The following is a 21,381-nucleotide window of genomic DNA, read 5'->3' on the forward strand; positions in this document are numbered from 1 at the left end:
AACCAGGGTGGTGCCCCTCTACGATAAGTTATGGCCTTATAATTTTTTAATTATTTTTAATAAATAATCTTTTATTATTTTAATAATCATATTTCATGATTATTAATAATTAGCCAACGTCAAGTCTACTCCTATTGCACAACAATTAGAAAACATTGTTGTGGTTTAACCAGGTTGACAGAATGAATCCATGTGATTGGAGGTGTAACTAAATCAGACGTTAGCTCCGCCTCCGCTTGAAGCTGTTCCATCTCATGTGTTTACATGTTCATACTTCATCATGAGACCAGTGTTTGTGATGAGCTTTATTAGCAGAGTGAGCCACACCCCATCATCACTACTGTACATCACATGTCCCCACAATCACAAATCAAAAGAGCCGAGATCACAACGACAATAAATATCAGAAAGGTCCTCAGCAGAATGAGCAGAGTGAAGAGACAGAAAGTGGACGAGCTGCACGAATCACACCATAAATACAAAGTCACATTCTCCTCTATATCCTTATTAACCCATATAATACAAAAACATATCATACATATGTACAGACGAGTGTCACTGAGAAGACATGAGGAGAAGCCGGTGTGAAGGTGAACACAGTCACTGGACTCTTCATCAGCCCCGGAGCTAAATGCTAACAATATCTACACCTGTGCCCATTTGAGCCTATTTACTACAAATTAAGATTTTCATAAAAATCATGAATTATACTTGTGTTATTTAAACTAGTTTTCATGTATCGTGGTGTCACTTGTACATTTTTAATGTTTTAATTTAAATATATTACTTCTAGTGTGCAATTACTGTTTTTGGCCACTTGGAGGCCGCAGAACTGTCTGTGAACTCAATACATGAATTCACCAAATATTCTAAAGTTTTGGATTCATCAGGACTCTTGAGAATTGGTAAATGAACGTTAAGACAACGAAATAATATACGATCAGGAAATAACAATTTAAATAAATGTATAGGAGGTCTCTCATCTGTGCCTTGAGAACCGACACGTAACCATTTCTTTAAACCACATCAGTGTATTTTGTTCACTTGGGGGCAGCAGAACAAGCTGTAAACACGACATCTATCAGATTATCAGGTTGATGTGGCTCACGTAACATAGTCAAACAGACAGAATAAAAAATGGTCCCGTTAACAGACCTGTTCTCTAGGTGAGGAGTTCCTCAGGGCTCCATTCTTGAGCCTTTATACTTTTTATAAAGTCGCTCTAAGGTCACTTTTTTTTTAAGCTGTGTATTTACACCTGAACCAAAACTGTTTATATGTAAATGAATCATCTCAATTTTAAATTTACTTTAAATAAATAAGTCACCATCTGAGCTTTTAAATCCTTAAACACAAAAAAAAGAGAAAGTCGCATTATTACACGTGCAGCGTGTTAATCATGTGTTTACCGAGTGCGTCAGTGACTGGATCACCTGCTCATCACTGTTTCTCACAGTAAATATGAACATTAGGTCAAAAATAAAGCATAAATAAAATGTGTTGCGTGGCAGGTCCTTCATTAACCCTCAGTAAAGTGATGTGTCGCACAAGCAGCTGCTGCAGATTCATATTCATGCTCAGACGATGACAGAGCGACTCCTGCGTCAGCACATGCAGCTCAGACCGACAGTGGGGGTGACTCAGCAGGAGAATTCAGATGAGGGTCCGGCAGCGAGGATTTAGTAACATTCACATTCCTGCAGAAGAGTCTTCATCGACCTGCGGCTGAGAAAACTGGTGCAAAGTGAAAATGTTCAGGTGACGGAGCTTCAGGGACACGTGACCTGTGTTTTGAGTTGCCGTGCATGCTGGGAGACGAGGACGTGGAGGAGGTGTGGTACATTCACTTCCTGCAGGTGGACGTGGACGTCGATGTTCACGTCTTCACGTTTCTCGTCCCCGTTAGACGTCGTCAAATATCCGGCTGCGGGACGACGACATGGACAGATAGCGTCCTCCTGCTTGTCTGAGAAAACACAAAGTGTGAACACGACCGAACCAAGGCTCCGCCCACCATGCACCTGCACTCACTGGTTGTTCAGCTGCATCTTGGTTATTTTGAAACCAGAAGTTACCATATTTGGAGGATATTGGGGGTGGAGCTTGACTGAGGACAGTTCACGCCCCCTACACCTGCCACCTGCACTCATTGGAGGTACTAGCTGTCAATCAAACTGTGGTATCCACCCCCCAAAACATACAGTGCTTTATGGTCTGTTTGACTCTAAATAATCATGATTTTCTAAATATGAAGACTTGAAACTAGAGATTGAGACATCACCGTTGAATAATCATATCTATGCAAAAACGTTCACAGCATGCGACGTGTGTCATAGCACTTCTTCAGAAAAGAAAAAGTGATGTCCCACATGTCCTCTGACAGGACACAGTCTCATATATAACTAATAACACAGAGAACTTTATCAGACACACAGCGGAGGAGGATTACCTTCCAGGCTCGGCGTCCAGAGGCTCGTCTGCCAGAGTCTCGGCGCTGAAGTCTAAAGGTTCGGCGTCCTGCAGCAGCTCGATGTGGTCCCGCTCGGCTCGACTCCCCGAGCGAGAGTATTTAGCTTCTGTTCAACAAACAACCGTCAGTGTGGTCAGCAGTCGAGTGAACAGCTGAGGACTGATCATGTGTCTGCTGTCATGTGACTCACGTCTGGTGCTGCTGGGGTTCACAGTGTCGGAGTAACTGGTCTCCTTCATCTCGTGGCTGCTCCGGTTCCTCGCAGCCAAGTCCTCCCTCGGGTTTCCGTAACGCTCCTTCCACTCCTGCAGTGCACAGCACAGACACAAGGGGGCAGTGTAACAGTGAGTCTCTCAGAGCTGCTCTGAAGTTTTTCTGAATTCACAAAACACTAAACTCCGTTCTCCAAACTAAACTCTCTACTGGAAAAACAAGTTTGTGTTTGAGGAAGAAACTAAGACTCACTCTGCGTCTGTTCTCTCCGTCTTCAACCCTCTGCCGCTTCCTTTTCTCTGAGGAGAGACACAGACAGTTGTCGACCATGTGATACTCGGCAGGAGCCGGTTACTGTGGATCTTATCAATATGCTCACCTCGTCGGATCAGCTCCTTCCCCTCATCGATGAGGTCGGAGGTCATTTCACTGTCGCCCAGGAACTGCTGGAAGCCCAGAAGATTCAGACAGCGAGTTCCCAAACTGAGGAAAGAGTCGGTTACACCTCAGAGCTGAATCACACAATCATCTGACCTCTGACCCCTAGGCCTCAACATTTTTTATTCCTAATCATTCACTTTTCCACCATCACTGGCTCCAAAGTATGAAAAATATAGTCTGGAGTAGATCTCCTGAAAGTTCCAGTTGCTCTTCGGCAGTAGATTTTAAAATCGTTTCCAGGTGGTCAGAAGTCTGCTCATTGAAGATGAACATATTCAAACTTTTCAGATATTTACCTGAGCTGAAACTCACCTGAAGTACGTTGCGATGCAGAGGATGACGATCAGCATGGGGTAGTAGATATAGAAGCCGTTAGCGATAAAGGAGAGAACACGCATTGATCCCATGATCTGGAAAACAAGTCAGACAGGAACATGTTTAACTCCAGAGAAAGAAAACATGAATCCAAACCAAGTGTAAAACGATATGATCTGTTCATTCATCTTCACGTTCTGATTCATTTGTTCCCATAGAGCTCAGAATGCTGGTGTATAGTGTTGTTCTGTGGCCACTGGGGGGCAGTGTGCTGGTGATTTACTGAGGTGTAGGCGGTCTGCTCCTTCAGCTGGTGGGAGATGGCAGAGTCCATGTGGATTAAACCCAGGAAGTTGAGACACAGGGGAGGAGTTAGACGACAGAACAACCTGCAGGTCAAAGTTCAGAAGAAGACGTGACCCTCTGCACATGTCTATGACGTTCCTGGTCGTGGCAGATTGTTGCACTCTGATTGGCTGCTGATACTTACATGCCACTGAACTGGAGGCTGTAAGCATCCGTCTGGTGGTGGGAGGCCAGGTAGTAGTAGTTAAAGACCCGGATGCGGAACACGGTGGAGTAGACGCAGGTGCACAGGAAGAAGATGGTGATGAAGCACGCCATCTGGTGGTCAGAGGGGATAATACATACATGTGGCAGTGTGGTCAGTGACAGAAAGTCGATTTACTTCTGACTGAATATCATTTACTCACTTCTTTATTTTGTATTCATTATTATATTGATGGATTAACTTCATCCTGTTACTTCCTGTGAGTGACTTATGTTTAAATGAACCTGTCTCTGAACTGACTCTGGGTTATAAATAAAGTTGGTTTGAATTAAGCCATTCCCATTTCCCCCTGAATTCTCTTCACTTTCGAGCAGAAAATGGCCGTGACCTTTATTTTGACAGTTCAGAGACGGGTGGACATGGTGGACGCTCTCACCTCAATGTACAGGTAGTTGTAGTCTCGCTCGGCCAGCTGGATGAACACAGCGAACAGAGAGAGCACGGGCCGCGTGCTGAAGAAAGTACATTCTGACCAGACAACAGCCACGCTGAACAGGGTCAGCATCACGGACAGCAGCCGATAGAACCAACACTTCAGGAGACACTCCCAGTACCACTCTGTACACACAGACACACACAGACACACACGTGACCACATATCAGCGGATGACTTCTGACCTCTACAGCCATGTTCACATAGGGGGCGGGGCCCTGTGCTGGGACCCACCTGCAGTCGGGGTGTAGACGTATCTGTTGAACCAGCCGACGGGTCCCGACGCCGGGAAGCTGTGGACGAACTGGTGACTGGAGCTGGTCTCGTTCTTGGCCACGTCCTCCAGGTGGATGGCCTGCTGCAGGAGGATCTGCCACTGGACACGAGTCCTGTTGTGTCTCTGCACCGCATAGATCACCTACACACACACAGACACACACACAGACACACACACAGACACACAGACACACAGACACACACACAGACACACACACAGACACACAGACACACAGACACACACACAGGTCAACACCAGTTCACCGTTCATTTCATCGATCACATAGTAATTGAACGAGCCTTTGAAATGGGACATCACAGTCACGCAGCCGTGACGCAATCGTTCCTCAAATGCAGTGTCTGAAGGAGGCGGAGCCTGAAGTTACACAGTGGGCGTCCAATGACATGAGGCATCAGCGTCTCACCTGCTTATGAAGCTTCACCAGACTCCTCTCGCTGGGATACGTGTTCTGCTTGTCATCAAAGTCCTCGTAGTCGTCCATGTTCCGGCCCATCTTCTCCTGGTAATCAACGGGACACTGAGGGGGCGGAGTCAGATCAGTCAGCTGATCAGTGTGACCAGGAACAATGACTGACAGGTGAGAGTCTGTGTCGTACCTTTCTCAGAATGGTGTCGATGAACTTCCTCAGAGGATGATTGTATTTGACGGCCTCGCTGACTTTTCTCACTTCCTGCAGCAGAAGACGAGTCACATTAGAACGATGAGGTCACGTGATGTTAGCGCTACACTCGTCTGCGGGCCGCTCACCTCCATGACGTCCTCCAGGTTCTCCTCTGCGTCCGCCTTCTCCGTCATCAGCTTGGACGCCTTGAAGTACGTCTTGATGAGCAGGTGGGCGTGTCGCGAGCTGTTCCAGTACGAGCGAGGGATTTCCACCAGGCCGTACCCGAGCAGCAGAACCAGCAGGAACAGGCCCCAGGTGTTGGCTGCAGTGATCCCGATGGTCTGGAGCTCGTACCTGAAGAACCACACAGAACCTCATAGAACCAGAACCAAAAGAACCACACAGAACCACTCAGAACCACACAGTATCAGACCAAACCAGTGGTGACCTGTAAAACCAGAGTGCACTCACCAGGACAGATGCCAGTTCGGATGAACCGCCACGTAGATGAGCAGAGAACCAAAGATCAGCAGGTAGGTTCCGTAGTAGATGGCGTTTTCTATCAGAGCCGTTTTAATTTTCCCGGTGATGGAGAAACCTCCTGAGCGAGCGTATGACTGCATGAAGGGGAGCAGCAGCCTGAGAGCAAAGAGTCCAACCCTCAGTTCTACACGTTCTACATCACGTTCTACACACGTTCTACACACGTTCTACACACGTTTTAAAGAGGTTCTACACACGTTCTACACACGTTCTACACACGTTCTACACACGTTCTACACACGTTCTACATCACAGTCACACACACTCGTACTGACCATGTGAGACACTGAGACGTCCAGTACACAACTCTCCAGAACACGGGCATGATGCCGTCAGGGATGTAGCTCCACGGTTTGTAGCACAACTTTGGTGAACTGCAGAATAAGAGGGGAGAAGAAGAACAGGCTGGTTTGTTTGTTGTTATTTATTTGTTTGTTTGTTAGAAGGATTTGTTGTCAAATTCTTTAACTGCCGTGATCGAATCACATGACTGGTTCAAGACGTCAGAATAAAAACACAAACAAGTGGAGCTGTTTTCAACTTCAGTCCATTGAACACTGAATCTGTTAGTGAGAGAGAGAGAGACAGAGAGAGAGAGAGAGAGAGAGAGAGAGAGAGAGAGAGAGAGAGAGAGAGAGAGAGAGAGAGAGAGAGAGAGAGAGAGAGAGAGAGAAACTGACCTCTTAGTGGGAGTGACGGAGGAGTTAGTTGTTGTGTGATTGGACGATGGAGGATTGACAGTGGCGTGCTCCTCATGGTCGATCTTACACTGCTTATAGATGGTCTATAAAGAGAGAACACACACACACACACACACACACACACACTCAGTCCAGGCCTCCGTAGCTTCAGTGTTTCCTCTGGTGGTTACTGACCGTGCTGACGTCCAGAGGTAAGATGAAGACGATGAGGAAGCACAGGTACCAGGCGAGCAGCGTGCCGAACAGCACCATGCGCTGCTGCTTCCTGAAGTCTCCATAGCGATGCAGCAGGAACAGCGCCAGGAAGAACACCACCACGATCTCGATGCCCAGCGCCGCGCCGCTCATGGCGCCGTGGTCGTGTCACAGCCGCCGACAGGAACCTGAGGAAAGAGAGAGAGGAGACGTTCAGAACGCTGTCAGAGCTGCAGTGACCATCCTCCAAATGAACACTAGGTGTCACTGTTGTCTGTTTTATGTTACAGCTGATGAATGTTAATTATTCTTAATGGAATTCTCAAAGAGTTCATAGACGATAGATTCACCTGATCTGTTCACGATAAAGTTTCATCTCTGCCTGAATTATTCAACTGTAAACTTTCCTTTGGCAAAAGCACAAACATGACAATGCCATAAGAAAACAAACATTACATAAAAGTGACTCACAATAAGAGCGTCAACCCCGAGGGAACAAACCCAGAAAAACAAGAATCAACTCAGTACAACTACAAGGTGCTTCATGTTAGTGCCATAGAATTTTTGAAATATAATTCTGGTTTATTATATATAATATAGATAGATAGATAGATAGATAGATAGATAGATAGATAGATAGATAGATAGATAGATAGATAGATAGATAGATAGATAGATAGATAGATAGTAGGGCTGGGCAAATTAACTCGTTTCAATCGAGTTAACTCGAGTTAACTCAAGTGATGAGTTAACTCGATTAATTATTTTATCTCGCATTCACTCAGGTTTGATTATTTATTGTTTTATTGTGAAAGTCAGGCTTTTATTTTGTGAAAGTCTGTTGCTGACTGCTGCAGAACAGGAAAAAAGAAAATAATTGGCGGATAAACAATCACTTGAGTTAACTCGATTAAAACTTTACTATAATATTACATAATATATATTTATATATAATAGTAATTATACCAATATAACAGCAGTATATAGTAATAATGGCAGCAACAGTATATATAATAATAATAGTAATATCATATCCAGTGCAACACAAAGCAGTGAAATGCACAGTTAGCAGCATGACATGTCGCTGTAGTTTCCAGATATTTCTTAGATGACTCAGACCTGATATCCGGTTCATGTCTGAAACCAGCTGCTTCTTCTTCTTCTCTACTTCCTGTCACACCTTCACTCATCCTGACTTCACGTTAAACTCATCTAATAATATTAATAACAATATATTAAACAGGAAGTCGTGAACACACAAGTGTAGTGTCTGATCGGCTCCAGAAGTGGAAGTGATTATTTCTTTACTGTTGTTGTTTCTCTAACCTCCAGATGTCTGTTGTCGTGTCAGTTGTGTGTTCACTGGTTGTGTGTTGTTCTTCATGACGTGTGTCGGGTCCTCTCTCTCTCTTTGTGTTAGTTCTGTCTCTCAGTATTCTATATGTGACACGTTGCTCTTGTTATTGTTTGGATTTGTTTTCCTGAATGACTGACGCTGATCATTAGCTTGCGAACCGACACAGTCACAGACACAGACATGTCTTCCTGATGAGGACAGACATGTTGTCCTGATGAGGACAGACGTGTTGTCCTGATGAGGACAGACGTGAGAAGGAGACACAGCGTGAGTCCGAGCGGTCACATGACGTGTGCAGATGTTTCACCGGATGTGTGCAGATGTTTCCCAGCTGGCTGTTGGCCGGTCGGACACTGACACTGACAGCTAGCTAGTGTTAGCTGTTGTTAGCTGGTGTTAGCTGGAGTTAGCTGTTGTTAGCTAACCGGGCTAACACGGTGTCGTTGTGTTCTCACCGTGTTGAGTGAGTCCGCGGAGGATCCTCCAGAGGAACCAGAGGAACCAGGGGACCGGATCAGGATTCTCTGCGGACCGTGGTAAGCCTCTGTCCGGCCCTGTTCTCCATCAAACCCGGGTCAATCCTCCGAGCCCCCGCTGTTAGCTGTTAGCTGTTAGCCGTTAGCACAGCAGCTGCACTCACATCCGGGGGAGCGGACGATGACGTCACTGACGGGCATGGGCTGAGGCAGCTCTTCTTCTTTTTGACGCTTTAGGATTAAACAACGTTGTGGTGCATTACTGCCACCAGCTGGTAGGAGTGTGGATTGAATATGTACTGAATATATATATATATATATATATATAATCATATATATATATCAAAAAGTTTTATTTAATCCATTTTGTCCTTCTGAGATATTGAACCAAACCAAAAAGCTCATATGTAAATCACCGTAATACACATACCGTTTAATATTTATTCCTGCACTTCTTTTCTAAGACCTTGGCACTGTTTGTATTTTGTATTGTCTTTGTGACTGTTTGTATTTTGTATTGTCTTTGTGACTGTTTGTATTGTTTTGTTTTGTTTTGTGATGTGTATTCTGTGTAAGCACACTGAGAGCCACTTTACCGAGTCAAATTCCCTGTTTGTGCAAACTTACTTGGCCAATAAACCTAATTCTGATTCTGATTCTGATATCTCAGCTTTCTTTCTTTAAGCTTCAGTATCACTTTTCTTCTCTACCTCATATTTTTGAGAGTAGAATTTGTCTTGTGCTAAAGTTTCCTGTTGTTTTTCTATTATGAATCATGCTCTGTTCTATCCTGTGTGACCACAGCGTAACCTAGATATGACTGTTTCCTCTCTCCGGGTTCTACGAGTGTTTCTCATCACACCAGTTCTTTGAACTCTGTGAGCACCTTCCTGTTTTCTCTTCTTCCCTCGGCTCTGCCACCTTTCTGTGTTCATGTGTTCTTCATCTCTGTTTCACTGAAGCTCCTGTGACGTCAGCAGGTTCTTCTGGCTTCCTCTGCACATTGCTCAGCTGCTGATGTGTGTTACACCTATAGTCCCGTCAGTTGTGTTCTCTGTTCATGTTCATGTTCATGTTCATGTTCTGTGTTCTGTGTTCTCTGTTCTCTGTTCATGTTCTCTGTTCATGTTCATGTTCATGTTCATGTTCATGTTCATGTTCTGTGTTCTGTGTTAATGTTCTGTGTTCTGTGTTCTGTGTTCTGTGTTCTGTGTCCTTGGTGCAGTCAGGGAAACAGACCCATCATATCTCTGACCTGTTGAACTTCATGCTTTTTGTCTGAATAAATATTGACCGGTTCAGTGAGAGAAGCAGCAGCAGCTCCTCGTTTGACTCTGTCACAGAAAAACTGAAAATATCCAACTGTTTAACTTTATAAGAGAGAAACTGGCGCACAGTGTTCCCTAAAACTCATATAATATATAGTTTATGTAGATAAATATAAAGAGAGTGAATGATTAAAGTCAGTCTGAGGCGAGGGGGCGTGTACTCGACCCTGGCGACCGGTCGGTCACGCTGTCCCCGGCCTCTCTGATTGGTTGTCTGCAGATGTTCACGTGAACCATGAGTGAGTTTGAAGCTGCAACTCAAAAATGTTCAGTGGAAAATGAGAGAAAAGCTCGAGACATCAGACTGTAATGATGACCTCACCCCTGAGAACCAGAGAGAACCACTGAGAACCAGAGAGAACCAGACAGAACCAGACAGAACCCATGGTCCTCACCCGCTGCTCCAGGTAACAAAGTTTGCAGAGTTTTATCAACATCCCTATGTTTTCTGTATGCTTCAAATATTTGAGAGGTGAAGCGTGTGACGCAGCAGCAGGTGAGGACAGGTGAGGACAGGTGGAGACAGGTGAGGACAGGTGGAGACAGGTGACAGAAACATCACATCTTCAGGGTGAAGAAAACCATCTAAAACAGAGACAGAGGAAACATTGAGTTCCTCACAGGAAATAACAAAACAAAAGCTTTGTGTTAAAATAATAAAAACTAAATCATATTCAGAATGATGATTTGAATCGTCCTGCATCTCTTTCAGAGTCTCATCATGTCCATGGACCTGGCTCCACCTCTGTACCTGCCCCAGGAGGAGTTTGTCTACAGGAAGACGAGCACAACCTTCACACCTGCTCTGACCTTCCCAGCGTCCCAGCCTGAGGACAGAGCGGCGTCCTGTGGAGACGCAGGAAATGCCAAAAAGAAAGTCTGGTTTGCTGATGACAGAGGTTTGTCTTTAACCAAGGTGAAGGTCTTCTCCCAGTTCAACGATCCCATCGATATCCCTGCTAACATCCAGGAGATGCTGAGCGCCTCTCTGAGTCTGACGGCCGAGGAGGACAAGCTGGTGCTGGACTTCGTTCAGCCGTCCTCCGACTACCTGCTCTTCCATCAGAGGCTGGAGAGGAAGCTGGTGAGCCTGGAGCGCTGCGTGCTGAAGGACAAGACGCTGACCGGAACCGTCAAAGTCAGAAACACGTCGTTTGAGAAGCGTGTGAAGCTGCGGGTGACCTTTGACACCTGGAGGAGCCACCTGGACGTGGACTGCGTGTACACGAAGGACACGTACCCCGGCTCGCACAGCGACACCTTCTCCTTCCAGGTGTGTCTGCCCGAGGCGCTGCTGCCTCACCAGCACGTGGAGTTCGCTGTCTGCTACGAGGCGGACGGATGCAAGTTCTGGGACAGTAACCACGGCAACAACTACAGGATCGTCTGGTCCTCGATGAAGACGAGTCAGCGGGACGCCTGCGGACGCCACACGGGCTCCCGGGACTTTGGGATCCACTTTGACCCGTACGGCAGCCCCACCTGCTCACATGGGATCTTCCCTGATTGGCCGAGCTATGCAGGATACGAGAACATCGGCCCGTACTACTGAACATGTCTCTGCTCATTAACATGTGAGAGTTTAATTACTGTGAATATTCTGTGAATTAGTCAAATATTGAGTAGAAAAACATAAAATTAGATTTTATTTCAAACATTCATCAATAGACATGTTTTAACTTTAATACCTTTTCATCATATGAGTTTGTTTATGTTTTCAATGAGATTCATTCTAGTTTATTGTGTTAGAAATAAATGTTAATAAAGTAGTTTTGATCAGGAAACACTGACCTGACTCTTCATCTCTGTCATGGAGGAAGTTGCTACAATCTTCAAGAGACTTTAAATAAAGATGGACGACATGATGGCTCCCAAAAGTGAAGCCAAAGCGTCTTGATCGCCCCCTGGTGTCCGGCTGGAGAATAGGTCATAAACCCCGCCTCCTCCACTTAAAGAATCAAAGCAGGCGTTTATCACCACATGACGTCATCGGCACAAGATGGCAGCGTTTGAACCTGAGGTATTTTGGCTTAAATTGTGGAGGAGGTGTGTCGTCCATCTTTATTTACAGTGTATGCTTATGAAGACAAAATGTTGACCTCATGGTGGCGCTGGAGGACAGTTGGTGGCGTCCGTCCTCTGAACAAAGTGGATGTAAAAACTTTGATTAAATAAACAAGCAGTTCGATATGAAGAGTTTGAGAGAAGCAGAATCAGAGTCTGAAGAACTTCTGATCTCAATGACACCGGTTCTCCTCCATTTCATGAAATCCTTCTGCCACCGCTCAGATTTATATTTCGGCCTCATGGTGGCGCTGGACCTCCGACTGGGAGTTGGATTACCTCAGGCTACTTGTCCTGGTAGAAGCTGGACATGGTGACATAGGCCTCCTCCTGCTGACCTGCTCCCGGCGCCTCGGACTCCTTCGCTCCACTGCCGGGTTCCGTTCGGCCCTCGAGCAGGAGGTGGTGGATGGGGGAGGGGCTGGCGCTGTGGAGGCTGGCGTCCGCAGCGGAGGAGGAGCTCCCGCTCAGCAGGGCGGAGAGCTCCAGCTCCTCGGTGCTGGCGCTGGTGGTGCTCCTGCAGTCGGAGCTCTGGGTGGAGGAGGGAGGGCTCGACTGAGCTCCGTCAGCAGGACCGGGCGAAGACTCTGGTTCGTCACAACACGGCGACATCGAAGAAACTCTGAGAGCGCTGAACACCTCGGGGTTAAAGTTCAACAGAAGACCCTGAAAAACCAGAAACACAAAAACTTAGTTCTAATGATGAGTCACAAGTCGTCAGGTCCTCAACAGCTTCTAGTTCAAACAAGTGATGGTGCATTCTTCTTAAGGAGTTAGCAGTTAGCTCAGCAGTTAGCGATGTTTGTGACCATGTTGTTGTTCAGCCTCACTTTGTTTGGTTTGCCGATGTGCACCAGCGCGTCTTTAGGATGAGGAATACTCGGCCACATGTACGTCAATATTCTGTGAAGAGAAACAGACGATGAGTCAAAGTAACACGAGTCATTTCTCTGATGTTCTGTCAAACGTCCTACTTGTTCTTCTGGAGGAAAACGACGGTGACGGAGACGACCACCAGGGAGATGAGACACAGCATCACCTTGATCATCTGCTCTCTGTCGTCAGCTTCCTGGGCTCCTGAAAAACAGAAGACACGAGACGAGCTCATCACTCTGCTTTCTATCCAATGTCCAGTCATGTTCCTGACATGTTCCTCACATGTTCCTCACATGTTCCTGACATGTTCCTGACATGTTCCTGACATGTTCCTCACATGTTCCTGACATGTTCCTCACATGTTCCTCACATAATCTGACATGTTCCTGAGATGTTCCTCACATGTTCCTCACATGTTCCTGACATGTTCCTCACATGTTCCTCACATGTTCCTGACATGTTCCTCACATGTTCCTCACATAATCTGACATGTTCCTGACATGTTCCTCACATGTTCCTCACATAATCTGACATGTTCCTGACATGTTCCTCACATAATCTGACATGTTCCTGAGATGTTCCTCACATGTTCCTCACATGTTCCTGACATGTTCCTCACATAATCTGACATGTTCCTGACATGTTCCTCACATGTTCCTGACATGTTCCTGACATGTTCCTCACATGTTCCTGACATGTTCCTCACATGTTCCTCACATGTTCCTCACATGTTCCTCACATGTTCCTCACATGTTCCTCACATAATCTGACATGTTCCTGACATGTTCCTCACATAATCTGACATGTTCCTGAGATGTTCCTCACATGTTCCTCACATGTTCCTGACATGTTCCTCACATAATCTGACATGTTCCTGACATGTTCCCTCACATGTTCCTGACATGTTCCTCACATGTTCCTCACATAATCTGACATGTTCCTGAGATGTTCCTCACATGTTCCTCACATGTTCCTCACATGTTCCTCACATGTTCTTCACATGTTCCTCACATGTTCTGGAGGTTCTATCTGTGAGAACAAATGTCTGAATCAATGTCTCTGAACATGTTCTGGATCTTCTCCTGCAGCCTCCTAGTAAAACATCTTTGTGAGTCCATGTGAGGAACCAGCAGGACGATGTGTGGAAGCTTCTCAGAGAGCGAGTGGACGTGTGGACGAGGTTTCCAACACTTGACGGACGTGAAACTGGAAGAACACAAAGATCTCAGCATGAAGAAGAGGAGCCGGACACGTAGAAGACGAAGACGTCCACTTGGAAACACGAGGAGATTCCAGATCTTCTGGTGATGAGGCCGACACCGTGTGGAGGAGCTGGAAACAACAACACTGATCTTTCCACAGCAGAGTTTATACGTCATGTCCCGCCTCCTGCTGCTCTACAGGCCCCGCCCCTCGCCTGATGTTCCCCACAAGTTCCTGTTTGAACGAGTCGGACCCGACAACCTGCTGCTGCTACACAAACACTGACTGTAGTTCTCTCTTCTCACCAGCAGGAGTGTAGAAGCTGAACGTGTCGCTCCACTCGCTCCAGCTTCCCTCCAGAGGCTTCACTGGGATCGATCGCACCTTCACATGATACTTGGTGTTTTTCCTCAGATGCTCCATGTCGATCTTCATGCTGCTCTCTGATGAGATGTTCTGAATCTGAGGTCAAACAGGAAAAACAATGTCATCAAAGGTCAAAATAAAAACTGAAGACGACGAGTCAGCAAAGATTCCACCTCTGCTGCTTCAATCAGGTTTCAATAAACTCACTAGCTTAGCAACATCAAGGCTACAAACAACCCAGAATGCAACACTCCTGCAGAAGAACGTCTCTAATAACAAAGTCATGCACCATGTGGGGTCCATCCGTGGCCCAGATGTGCAGCTGGAACATCTGGTTTCCTGTCAGGTAGTCTCTGTGGTACGGACTCTGGATGTGAACGACCGCCTTGTTCGATTCCTGGTCGAACGTGACGTTCCACAGCTGAGGTGGGCGGGGTTTAACTGCAGGAACATGACAATGACATCACTTGGTCTGATGTTGAGCTCACACACTTCAATGATTCCCTCCCGGCCACATGGTGGCAGCACTGACTCATCATCTGAATCCTAAAATACATGAATATTTAAATATGAATCAGCTTCTTAAAAGAACTTGAATAATGTTAAAAAGTCGAATTGCTCAGATTGAACTACAGGAGAAACTCATGACCTTTGACCTGGTCTTCAGCTCCCGTACCTATCTTCTGCAGGTTGACTCTGGTCCGGATCTCTCGTCCTCTCTTCAGCTGGACGGTCAGATCGAAGTCGACCACGGGCGCCTGACTGAAGCTGAGCGTGTTCCCGTGACCCGTCTCACACCGGAGCCGCCGCGACCCGGCGCTCACGTCAGACGAGCTGTGACACAACAACGCCATCGTTAACCGTCTCGCTCCTCTGAGGAGCACGACCTTCTCATGAAAGATGTTTTTACCACAGGGTCATGGTCTCGATGCCGTCGGCCTCGTCCTCATCATCCTCGGCATCCTCGTCGTCATGACGACCAGGGAGCAGCTCACAGGTCAGACTGTTGTTGGTGACCTCGGTGGTGATGTGAGAGCTGCAGCTGATTCTGGGCTCTGACGTATACAACACAGATCATATATTACTATATACGTGTATAGTATAGTACATATAATAAATCAGGTAGAAAGTGAGTGAGAGAGTAAGTTGGTTAATAATTATAATAATATTAATAATGTTCCTCATGAAGAACAAATACCCTGAGATGATGTGACTCACCCAGGTCGCTGTCGGTGTCTCCGCTCTGAGCCTGAACTCCGACCATCAGCAGCAGGAAGACGCTCCACACGGACGCCATCTCCTCAGAGCTGGAGCTGCGTGAGCTGCGTGTGTGAAGCAGAAGAAGCCGAGTCCGAGTGAATCATGAAACGTCTCCGGTCTCAGACGCTGCCGCGGCTCAGCAGCTGCTGTGTGTGACAGGAAGAGGGAGTTTCACAGTGAATCAGTGAACAGCCTCAGAGCAGCTGAGGAGGAGTTCAAACCCACCGAGGATCTGAATGAAACATTCAAACAGATACAAACTCATTTCTTCTGTTTACTTTCACTTTGCAGATGTGTCATAAAAACCAGCTGTGACATCTTCAGCCACGACATCATCTCAACCGCAGGTGGACGCAGGCCGCTCGCCACAGAGCGACAGACGGAGGAGATAAAACACATCAACACTGCAGGAGGTTCAGGGTGTGACCATGTGACTCTGAATCAAGTCCAACAGGATGATGCAGAGAAACAGATAAAGAGAAACTGCTTCTCCTTTGTTCTTTTAATCATTAAAATACACATGAGCTTCAAATTAGATAAGAGAAAACCAACTTAAATGAAAAATCATCTAATCTACTAAATTCTAAACAAAACTCAAAAAACGAAAAACACTTGTCAGGTTATGGTGATATTCAGGTAATAACTAGGTCATGGTGATGATCAGGTAATAACTAGGTCATGGTGATAATCAGGTTATAACTAGGTCATGGTGATGATCAGGTTATAACTAGGTTATAATGGGGTCATAGCTTGTTTATATCTAGGTTATGGTTGTTTCTGTCCGATCTGCGTCCTGATGTTCTCTGCGTCGTTCACACGGTTCCTGACAGCGAGTGAGGACGCTGGAGCCGAGGCCTGGTGGGGGGGCGAAGGCTGGTGGAGGTGGTGATGGGGGGGGAGGAGGGGGGGGGGGTGTCTGTGGTTAACGTGTTTTCAGCGTTCAGGAGACGGAGAGGAGAAAAGTCGTGGAGGGAGTCGACTGTTCCCGTCTCTGTGACAGGAAGCTACAGGGTTAAAGTTCTGAAACCCCCCCCACCTCCCCCTCCCTCCACCACCACCACCACCACCACCACCACCCACACTAAACCACATGGCTGAGGTTCACGTCTCCGCTCAGAACATCTTCAGCTGCGGTTTGTTCTCACTCATGTAACATTCTGTCAATAAAAGTTTGTCAACTTAATAAAATAGTTAAGCATCATATTTTACTCTTGTTTTATTGGATTATATATAAATATGATTTAAATTATATATAATCTGTGATTCATTTACAAAAACAAATAAAAATGTACTTGCAATATTTGAATCAGAGTTTTATTTGAAATGAATCAGGTCAACAACTAACAATCGAGTCACATAAGTGATTACCAGAGTAAATGTACTCTATTACTCTCCACCATTGATGATCTATATTGTGTTACCATAGAAACAGATGGTTGAGGTGACCTCATGTGAACGTGAACCTGCAGTTAGACATGTTTTATATGTGTAACATTATAAGTGAGAATGTTCAGTGAACATGTGTTGAGCAGCTGTTCATATCAACAGAAACATATCAACACATACATGTCAAAGAGTTTACGTGTTTGTCGCAGCTTCAAACCACATTTTAAATCCGACGCTGCTTCCTGCTCCAGGTTTCTGTCGACAGCGACACTTTGTGCTGCACGGCGTGCAAACAACTTGTTGTTGTTTAACTTGTTCAGAAATGACTCGTCACCACATCCTCTTCCTCCGTTTGACTTCATCCTCTGAAAACAGGACGAGCGGCTTCAGATCAGCTCCTGGTTCATCCTCTGCAACCAGGACCAGCACCTTTCATAACAGCGCCCCAAAGAGAAGACAAACCAGGTCACCATCGCCCCCTGGTGTCTGGCTGCAGTACAGCTCATAAACCCTGCCTCCTCCATGTTAGCAGAGGGGACATGGACCAAACAAACTAAAAATGAAAGTACACACTCGTCTACAGCAGCGACACTGACACGTCTCCTAACAGGTCCACATGTCCTCCACACGTTGGAAGCGGTTGACCAATCACAGCAGAGGGGACCAGCTGTCCAATCAGAGCAGAGTGGACCAGCTGTCCAATCACAGCAGAGGGGACCAGCTGTCCAATCAGAGCAGAGTGGGATTTCTTAAAGAGACAGGAGCTAAAATCATCTATTTGAGACAGAGGCTGAAAAAAGAGGACAGTGTGATTAGGGGACTACTTTCAGTGGCGGATGAATTCATGTTTGTTGCAGCAGTGAGTGTTTACAGGGTGTGTGTTAGTGTGTGTGTGCGTGTGTGTGTGTGTGCGTGTGTGTCAGTGACAAAATTGGCCTTGATGCTGGCAAAATTCCTGAATCCATCAGTGTCACCTGAGTGACAGGTAAACCACGGAGCCACGCACAAACATCTGGAACAACTGACACACACACACACACACACACAGCTGCTGTGGGAAACAACTCTGCACTAGGTTCACACAGCTGCAGGGTGTGTGTGTTTGTGTGTCTGTGTGTGTGTGTTTGTGAGAGAGAGAGAGAGAGAGAGAGAGAGAGAGAGAGTTCAATACTTAATGTTCACTCATGTAACCATTATAGCAATATTAATACAATTTTCATTAAATTGTTTAGATTCTTAACTATGATGTTTAATATATAATATACATCATCTTTCAGTGTTAAAATATTTGATTATTATTGATTATTGTCAGGAAATTTTATATTTCTTGAAAACCAAACATTTTATTCATAGACTGGCGACAAAATGCTAACATCAAACACAACTGAAATGTTTCTGCTGATTTTAATCCTGTGAAAAATACATTTCTGATTATTAAACATACATTTTTTATATTTTCCATCATTTATTAACTTCATCATTACATCAAATCTTAAACAAGCTTTACTCAGAATTCAATAACAAACGTTTTCTTCTTCAACAGTTTAGTGTAAAAGACAATCAGACGTATTGATCATCGATAATGGCACGGCAGACAAGCGCAGTCTCTCCTCAGACAGCAGGGGGCAGCACACTACATCTGTGGTTCCTCTACTTTAGTGATAAATTAGCGTCATCACAAATATCTAAAAAATCTTCGTATAAATCACAGAGAGACAGAAACGTTAAATGAGCAGAGAGAAGAGAAAAAGTCAGTTAAATTATTTCCCACAAAAATAAAAAAAATTAATCAACAGAACAGAAAACAGTATTAAAATAAAATGGAAGACTGGATTCATCTGTGAACAAACAGCTGAACACGACCTGAGCAAGAAAAAGAAAAGAATCTGATTGATTTTAATTTCTAGTTTTAAAAGCAGCTCGATCTTCACTCGTTCAAACAGAGAAACTGTTTCATGATCCACTGATAAGAACTCGACTTATTTGACTTCTTTACATATTGACTTATATATAAAGTTTATAACATCACCTGAGGAAACTGTTGCACATTTAAACTTGTCGTCTTTGTGATATTTTAGTGAAAGATTTCCTTCTTCTGTCAGTTCAGCACATCTAGTCAGTAAAACGTGTTTGGATCTATTGCATCACGTTTATAACACGTTGATCATTTTTCTAAAAGACGACAGAAGCTGAAAAGTCACTGATGGTGAATCTGCCAAAGTTAAAGGCACAAGAAACGATTATATTAAATCTTAAGGATCAGATCACATGAGGAGGAACTTCAGGAACGTGAATAATTCCAGAAGCTGAGACGACATGAAGATAAATGTTACTGATGTTTATTCGGAGTCATCAGTGAGGGGATTTTTATTTGTGGATCCTGAAAAATGATTTCTTCAACCTCTGACCTTCCTCATCCTCCAGGGCACTTCCTGTTCCTGACGCTCGTCCGGAGACAAGCAGCAGCTCCGATGCTCTCTGCTGGAGGACAGACGTCAGATCTCACAGATGCTGAGTTATTAAAGGAGGTTTTTTACTGTTCAACGTCAAACAGGAAGTCAGAAGTGACCCAATGAATCCATCACAGGTCGACAGAGGCACTAAGAAACGTGTCTGTGCGTCCTTGGCGTGGTCCGTCCGTCCTGGATGTCTCTGACTCTTCAGACTCTGACCAGGAACTCGAGGCCGAGCGAGGCCGGGATGTGCAGCGTCTCCAGGCTGAGAGCGGAGGGCGTGTACGGGAACAGGACGGGGAAGGTGTGCTTGGTGTCGATCAGGAGCTGAGGAGGATCGTTCCTCACCGTGAGACGACTCTGGACACATGAAGACACAGGAGACAGTAAACACATCGTCTGTCCTGACATCTGAAAGGAATCTTATATCTTATCAGTAGGGGTGCAACGATTAGTCGACGTCGTTATATATACACGTAAATACCTGCGCACAGGATTCTAGAATCCATTACAACAATATGGTTTAAACTTTTTTTTTTTAACGAGTTTAAAAGCAAAAAGTTCTCCTATTGCCTGACAAACGTCTTTTTTAATCACAATTATTTAGTCCGAAGAAGACTGTAGTTTCGTTTGATGATGTTTTTATTAATGTTATTTTCCCTGTCATTTTTGTTAACTGGAAAAATGGATACTTGATTTTTAATCTATCTTTAGTACCAGCACTTGGCCTGTTCTTAGTTGACAGGAAAAAGGGAAACTTGAATTTAAATTATTTTTTTTAATTTGCACTTTACTTTGCCTGTCCTTGGTTTTAAATGGACAAAAACTTGATTTTTCTTTGCTTTTGTGTCAACAGTACCCTTATATGCAGCAAAGTTTATTAAAATACATTTTTTTGAATGAAGTATCGATCTTTATTGTCTTTATTTTCAGTCATCACATGCCTCGAACAACCTCAAGCTAAATTTAAAAGCTGCTTGCTAAATAATTGCAATTGAGAATTTGTGTCATTCATAATCCGATTAGTCGATTAATCGTTTCAATAATCGGTGACTAATCGACTATCAGAATAGTCGTTAGTTGCAGCCCTAGTTATCAGAGTCCACGGTTTATTTGTATACCTTTATGAATGACACATGTAGCGAGCTCCAGAATAGATGTATATAAATATGAATATGATTCAAACTGACACTGAGGAGAAATAACTGGACCGAATCATTACATCACGCTTACAATGCACGAGTGAACATCTACAACGTCACGTCAGCAGGACAGAATTAATATTATTTCAACGATTGATTTGACTTTGATCAGAAGAGCTGATCCCTGGACTGATCAGGACGAGTCAGAGAGCCGGAGGAACAGAGACCTGGTTCAGGGACGGATCACAGCAGCTCGGACTCGGACTCTCACCTGAATGTCTCTGATGAACGACACCGTGACTCGTTCCTCAAACTCGTTCAGTGGCGTGTAGAGGTTCAGGACTTTCACAATCTGCAGGAGACAGAACCTCACGTCAGCCTCATGTTATGACGCAGTGACGAGTGATGATGTGTGTGTGTCATGTGACCCGACCTGCTGCGTGGTGAGGGCGATGCAGAGCGAGCAGATGGCCTCGGCGTCCTGAGTCGTCTTCTTCTTCACCTGCAGCAGCTGAGCCGCCTGGATGACCGGCTCCAGAATCACTGCGGCTTTACTCTGATACAAGTTATTTCCCCGGAGCCACTCCTCCAGCTGACTGGTGTTGTATCTGGAGACGCAGGGATACAGAGAGACAAAGACAAAGAGACAAAGAGACAATCACTCAAACTGTGTAGAATCCGGTCC

The 21,381-nt window shown here is 45.2% G+C and overlaps 4 protein-coding genes across 5 annotated transcripts in view; 1 reads left to right on the forward strand and 3 right to left on the reverse strand.

The window, feature by feature from the left end:
* Positions 1-292: 292 nt before the first annotated feature.
* On the reverse strand, positions 293-8,759 carry lmbrd2b (LMBR1 domain containing 2b). Its single transcript, XM_061094365.1, has 18 exons — positions 8,598-8,759; positions 6,765-6,973; positions 6,570-6,673; positions 6,165-6,263; positions 5,818-5,985; positions 5,490-5,700; positions 5,338-5,412; positions 5,145-5,258; positions 4,678-4,861; positions 4,387-4,568; positions 3,930-4,063; positions 3,723-3,828; positions 3,437-3,534; positions 3,063-3,166; positions 2,936-2,982; positions 2,661-2,775; positions 2,450-2,576; positions 293-1,966 (listed from the first exon to the last, which is right to left on the reverse strand). Exons 2-18 carry the CDS (start codon positions 6,936-6,938, stop codon positions 1,903-1,905), a joined length of 2,106 nt encoding a protein of 701 aa, XP_060950348.1. The 5' UTR covers positions 6,939-6,973; positions 8,598-8,759; the 3' UTR covers positions 293-1,902.
* On the forward strand, positions 8,593-11,733 carry ppp1r3b (protein phosphatase 1, regulatory subunit 3B). Of its 2 annotated transcripts, none has more exons than XM_061094668.1 (2): positions 8,593-8,678; positions 10,659-11,733. In XM_061094668.1, the coding sequence occupies exon 2, from the start codon at positions 10,668-10,670 to the stop codon at positions 11,496-11,498; it is 831 nt and encodes a 276-aa protein (XP_060950651.1). In that variant the 5' UTR covers positions 8,593-8,678; positions 10,659-10,667; the 3' UTR covers positions 11,499-11,733. The 2 variants fall into 2 exon arrangements, with proteins under 2 accessions (XP_060950651.1, XP_060950571.1); XM_061094588.1 differs by lacking the exon at positions 8,593-8,678 and adding an exon at positions 10,191-10,353.
* Positions 11,470-15,766, reverse strand: il7r (interleukin 7 receptor). Its single transcript, XM_061094472.1, has 8 exons — positions 15,674-15,766; positions 15,366-15,510; positions 15,132-15,289; positions 14,745-14,896; positions 14,395-14,551; positions 12,985-13,087; positions 12,841-12,913; positions 11,470-12,676 (listed from the first exon to the last, which is right to left on the reverse strand). The coding sequence occupies exons 1-8, from the start codon at positions 15,750-15,752 to the stop codon at positions 12,296-12,298; spliced, it is 1,248 nt and encodes a 415-aa protein (XP_060950455.1). The 5' UTR covers positions 15,753-15,766; the 3' UTR covers positions 11,470-12,295.
* A 2,720-nt stretch (positions 15,767-18,486) lies between these two features.
* Positions 18,487-21,381, reverse strand: part of myo5b (myosin VB) — a 32,078-nt gene continuing 29,183 nt past the window's right edge. The window contains exons 37-39 of the mRNA XM_061074766.1: positions 21,130-21,304; positions 20,968-21,048; positions 18,487-19,914 (exon numbers count right to left, since the gene is read on the reverse strand). Coding sequence (XP_060930749.1) covers positions 19,762-19,914; positions 20,968-21,048; positions 21,130-21,304 — 409 coding nt within the window. The 3' untranslated portion in view covers positions 18,487-19,761. The remainder of the gene's footprint in view (positions 19,915-20,967; positions 21,049-21,129; positions 21,305-21,381) is intronic.

The sequence above is a fragment of the Limanda limanda genome, chromosome 1 (assembly GCF_963576545.1).
Source record: "Limanda limanda chromosome 1, fLimLim1.1, whole genome shotgun sequence".
Classification (NCBI taxonomy): domain Eukaryota; kingdom Metazoa; phylum Chordata; class Actinopteri; order Pleuronectiformes; family Pleuronectidae; genus Limanda; species Limanda limanda.